Genomic DNA, 6,000 nt, shown 5'->3' on the forward strand with positions numbered 1-6,000 from the left:
CAGCCACAGATAAATAAATGTAGTCATTAGCTTTTAATATACTTGAGCTAATTCTTATGTTATACATTTTACTGATGAGAAACATATTATTAAATAGGTCTTTTTCTTTCTTCTAGAATCTCATAATTTACCACGTCAACCACCACTAGAAGTTGCATTAGCTCATGCACAAGAAATAGTAAGACTCATGTCCAGTAATGGACTTGGCTCCAGTGCTTTTGCCAACTTTGAAGCTTTTCTGCATTGACTATTTTCCTCATTTAGAACATTTTGTTTTCATACAGTCTACTGAGTTCCCTAAAATTATGAATAATTTGTGTTTAATTCGACTTTGTAGAAGTAAAATGTGTATATTTTTTTCCTAAATTTTCAGTATATATAGAAGAGGTCTTACTCTTCAGTAACAATAAAAAAAAAAAAATACTGCTTCACTTTGAGAGGTGGTTTTTAAGTTGTTTTAGTTACCTGAGCTTTTCATGTTGGTCAGATATGTGTAAAAATAGTTGGCAATTCATAAATGAGGGAAGATGTAGCAATTTTGATAGTAAAAGTTTCAATTTGAATGTGTCTACCTTTTGAACTAAGAGATTCCACAACACATAATTAAAACTAATTTTAATTGGTAGGACTATTTTGTGATTAGCACATGTTTGTAATCTACATATTAGGTTATGTCTATAAGTGCTTAAGATTTGGTTGTTTTATCATTAAAAACATGACATTTTTTCTTCATGTACAATTTTAAAATAGAGATATTGAGTAATAGATACTGAAACAGTCAACATAAAATTGACCGTATCTACTTCTAGATGAATGGTTTGGTGTTAAATGATTGTCTGAATCACAGTAGTAGTAATAAAGTCAAGTCAAAATCCCACTACTTGCAGTAAGTTAATACAGATCACGAAAACAAAAGAAAATTTGTCAATAGTGATAGTTCAATTTTTAAAAACTTGAAGTCAGTTTAACAGTGAAAACTAGCACTTCATTTTTTTTTTTTTTTCATAGTGAACTTTTGGAAATTAAATACATTTTATTTAAACATTTATCAGCTGAAAAGGTTATTCTGGAAAACTTTTCTTGGGCAACAATGCAAGTGTGCCCATTTTCAGATTACAATTTTAGTATCAGATAAACCCTTGTAGTCATTATGGTTTTGGTATTATTAATCTGACTTATCACATGTCAGATATTGAAGAATAAGGCTTTACTAAATTTGTGTATGTTTTAAAAGTTTTGAATCTGTCTTCATTGTTTTTTGAGTGTGGTTTATTCAAAGCTGGAAAAGAGAATGACTTAATTTCATAGTGTATGTGGCAAGCTCTGTTCGTATGCAAACACAGCAAATGTATTGTTACAATAAATATTTTGTGTTTTAAAAATACATTTGGTATGATAAAACAACAGTGAAAATTATTCCTTTAATTGTATCATGCAATTTTTTTGTACCTGGTGTATGTTTGTAACTAGCAACTCTAATCTGATATAAAATCTGAAGTGGATTAAAAGTGAAGACAGTTTTTTTTAATTGGTTTAACTTTAAACTTTTCAACTACATTATTGTTATCTACCTTCAGGACTGACAATAGTAGTAGTTTATATAAAAATTTAGTAATTGGCAGAAATTTGGCAAACTGAGAAAAATGAATCTGGCATTTCTTTGTACTAAGTAGTTTTATAAACATCTTAAGCCTTATAAGTAATAATTTAATATTCATTTGAAATGTTTATGCTCCAAGATGTATCTGTAATCAAGTTTTTTATTTGTAATGTATTTTCAGTTTAACATACAATGTTTTGAGAAGTGATTAAAAACTCGTTGAATTGTACATTGTGATATCTATCATGTTAATGTTTGGAATATTATATTTTTGATCAACATCACAGGTGTGGTGTGATTTAAGTCAAAAGAAACATAGAATAAGCATAAGAAGCCATGATGAAGGTCAGATAAGTTACACGTACTCTGTTTTTTGACACAAAGTTCTTTAAATTCTTTTAATTGTATTTAATTTCACCAGCAATTCAAAAAGTACAGAACTTTGAAATTATGGTGTAAATGGTGTACTTATCTCACTACTAAAATTTTACAGTTTATCTTTTGAGAACTTTGATCCAAGTAAACTCTGTAGCGAGATGATATCCTTAACACATAGTGTGTTCTACACGTATTAATGACTGTTCAATATTATATACATGTCTTTACTAGAATAGCAGTTTACATGTTTGTTTAAAACTTCAACAGTGTAAAAAATGATTGTATTGAGGTTTGCTGGTTTGTTTGATCTCAATCTTTTTTTGTTTATAAGGATTTTTACTAAAATCAATATGAATGTAAAGGTCTCTTAACAAAAATAAAAACTGCACTTATTGCTAAAAAGATTTTTATTTGGACATCGTCTTTTCAGATATTGTTTGAAGTACAAGTACCAACAGCTACTGTTCAGGCTTTGTTTTTGTTTTTTTGAATTTTGTGCAAAATTACATGAGGCCTATCTGCTCTAGCTGTCCTTAAGTTAGCAGTGTAAGACTAGAGGGGAAGGCAGCTAATCATCACCACCCACTGCCAACTTTTGGTCTACTCTTACCAACAAACAGTGGGATTGACCATCACTTTAATTATCCCATGGCTGAAAGGGTGAGTATGTTTGGTGTGGTGGGGATTTGAACTCTTGACCCTCATATTACGAGTTAAGTGCCTTAACCACATGGCCATGCAGGGCTGTTCAGGTTTTAAACACAGCTTGTAAAATTACAACGTGTATAATGTGAGTAAAACATTAAAATGTTTTGACTACAAAGAAGTCACAAAACTACAATGTAATCTTTTTTCTTAATCCTACATTTTCTGAAACCTGTATTTCTTTTTAAAAAATATTTTAGGTACATTTCCACTGTGTGTTTTAATTCTCTGATAATGCCTTTCACTCTTCTCATAAAGCTATCCTCCTCAGTGTGGATTCCTGTACGTGGTGAGGGGACCTCCCAGGGAAGGTTCTGTTCTATCTGGTTACCTTCTCTGGGATCTAAACATCCACCCACGTGTTTGCCGTGCGACCCATGAAGGGGAGGAGAGGATCCTGGTGGTTGAGGGGTCCAACCCTAACACACCACTTTGGCCTCAAATTCCTGTAGACGAGCGGCCTTTGGGTGGCCCCCCTTGGGTCATTTGGCTGGTTTACTTGGGCTAGGGTCAACCAAGTACCAGTGTTGGAAGTTCTCAACGGGTGTTGTGGACATTGTGCCTGTTTGGGTATAGTGCTCACGAAACCCTGGCGTTGCTGCATTGTCCTTGCGTGACTTTGTAGTGCGTCCCCTTGTAGGGCTCCATGGTGGGTGGGGTCAGTGGGTACCGAAATTTTTTCCTTTTCCTATGGATCCTCTAAAAAATTTAAATAAAATTGTAAAACAACAGTCAATGGGTAAGTGACCACATCTTGAATACTCAGAACAGCAATCTTCAACATCTGTAACACACGTACCTCATTTTCTTATATTACATTCTTTTTCGGAAAAACCTTTAGGGCAAATGTCCCCTTTTTTTTATTCAAAAGGGACTAGAGGGACTTGCTGGCTCTCCAAAGTCAGTAAAGAAACTTCGATCTGGTGACATATTGGTTGAAACATCCACATCCCAACACAGTTAACTCCTCTTGAATTCAAAGGCAATTGGGGATATACCTATTGAGGTTACACCCCATGCTACCTTGAATTCTTCACGAGGAGTTATTGTTGAAAGGATTTGAAGAATGTTCCCGAGTCAGAGATTCTCGCTGGTCTCTCCACTCAAGGAGTTTCTGCAGTGAGGCGCATCTCCACTCGCAAAGAGGTAGTTACACTGCCAACAAATACCCTCGTTTTAACATTTACTTCACCACGTGCACCTGCCACCATCAAGGCAGGTTATTTCATTTGCAGGGTTCGGCCATACATACCAAACCCTCTTGATGTTTCCAATGTCAGAGATTTGGCCACTCAAAGACAACTTGTCGTGGTTCCCTGACATGTGCTCGTTGTGGAGGCAAGGACCACGATGCCTATGACTGTGACATGAACCCAGATTGTGTAAACTGCAATGGTTCTCACCCCTCTTACTTTCATTCTTGCCCAAAATGGTTGGAGGACTAAGAGGTGCAGCGTTTGAAAACGACACATAACATTAGTTATCCTGAGGCTCGGAAATTGCTGTCCACAACTCCATCTCGGACATATGCTGCTGCACTTCATTCCACAACTACAGTGGGAGTGCAGACAGATCTCTCTGTGCCTCCAAGAGAATCGTTTTCAAAACAAATGAAAAGCCTTTTGACCTCCGTGGTTAAAAAGGTTGATGAATCGACTTCCACACCCATCTCTGTTCCTCCCATACCTTCCAACAAACCTCAAGATCCACGTCCTTCAGTTTCAAATACAGGCATTTCTTCCGATACATCTTTTTCTCCCACCACAAGAGACAAAACAATTATTCGTTCGCGTCCTCAGTCACTGGATTCCCCTTCCAATAACAAAACCCTGCCCACCCGACCCAGAGCAGGATCCATGGAGGTTGATAGACCTCCGACTAAAGACAGTAAAGAAAAAAGACGTGGTCGTAAACCGAAGGGTTCTCCAGCCACTTCACCTACCCATTCTTAAAAATGGCCACCTTGATACAATGGAATTGTCGAGGTTTACGTTCTAATTTGGATGATATCAAAACGCTGATTGCTTCCTACCATCCTGTTTGTCTTTCTTTACAAGAAACATTTCTCAAAACTGCTGATACTGTCTCCATTTGGCAGTTTTCTCTGTACAGAAATGACAGGTTGTGTGATGGTCGAGTACATGGAGGGGTGGCACTGTTGGTTGATCAACACGTGCCCACCCTGTCTTGTGTTTCACTCAACACACCCTTGGAGGCTGTAGCCATCTGTGTTTCCTTGGGTCATACCATCACTGTTTATTCTCTGTACCTGTCCCTGAGAGAGACATGATCAATCAGATCTTGATGCTCTCGTTGAACAATTGCCATCTCCATTTCTAATCCTAGGTGGATTTTAATGGACATCATCCCCTCTGGGGAAGTGCTATTATTGATGGGAGGGGCCGATCTGTACAGCGGATGCTCTCTGATCACAATCTTTCTCTTTTCAATACTGGCTCTTCCACTTACTTTCATGCACCTGGTCAGTCCTTTACCGCTATTGATCTCTCAGTTTGCTCCCCTTCATTATTCTCCCATTTTTCATGGAGGGTTGACAGTAATCAACTAGGCAGTGATCATTTTCCAATCCTTTTGAGAGAGACTGGCCGTGGTCGATGCCACCCTACTCACGTGCCCCGGTGGAAGCTGGATCAGGCAGACTGGTCCACTTTCACTGCTCTCGCAGAACTTGATCCTGCCATCGTAAATCATCCATCAATAGACGACTGTGTAGCAGCGGTAACTGACTGTATTACACATGCAGCTGCTCAGTGTATTCCTAAAACCTCGACACGTTTTCCACGATATCCTCGTCCGTGGTGGAATCCTGCTTGCCACTTAGCACGGAAGGCTCAAAAGCGGGTCTGGGATACTTTTCGTAGATATCCCACACTTTCAAACCGGGTTGCTTTCCAAAGGGCCCGTGCACATGCTCGGTGGGTAAGACGTCAAAGCCAGAAGGAATCTTGGATTAAGTTCACAACCAGCATATCTTCTACCACCAGTTCCATGGTCATATGGGACAGGAATCGGAAGGTCAGTGGGCACTACAATTCTGTCCCCTTTCGATCTTACTCTCTGATGTCCAGAGCATCACCGATACTCTACGTGAAAGCTTTTGCCAGGTATCTAGCACTTCTGCTTGTTCCTCCACCTTCTTGGCCATCAAGACTCGGGCAGAGTGATCACCTCTTTCCTTTCGAACTGACTGTTTCTTTGACTATAATTGTCCCTTTACCCTGGTGGAACTAAAAATGGCCCTTCATCAGTCTGCCAGTACGTCTGTTGGACCTGATGATATTCATTATGACATGCTG

The 6,000-nt window shown here is 38.3% G+C and overlaps 1 protein-coding gene across 4 annotated transcripts in view; it reads left to right on the forward strand.

Moving 5' to 3' along the window:
- Window positions 1-2,380, forward strand: part of LOC143238776 (ran-binding protein 9-like) — a 59,039-nt gene extending 56,659 nt beyond the window's left edge. For all 4 annotated transcript variants that reach the window (XM_076479314.1, XM_076479313.1, XM_076479315.1 and 1 more), the window contains one exon: window positions 117-2,380. In XM_076479314.1, the coding sequence (XP_076335429.1) occupies window positions 117-247 (131 nt within the window). In that variant the 3' untranslated portion in view covers window positions 248-2,380. The remainder of the gene's footprint in view (window positions 1-116) is intronic.
- The last annotated feature ends 3,620 nt before the right edge of the window (window positions 2,381-6,000 follow it).

This window comes from Tachypleus tridentatus, chromosome 13 (genome assembly GCF_004210375.1).
Source record: "Tachypleus tridentatus isolate NWPU-2018 chromosome 13, ASM421037v1, whole genome shotgun sequence".
Lineage (NCBI taxonomy): Eukaryota > Metazoa > Arthropoda > Merostomata > Xiphosura > Limulidae > Tachypleus > Tachypleus tridentatus.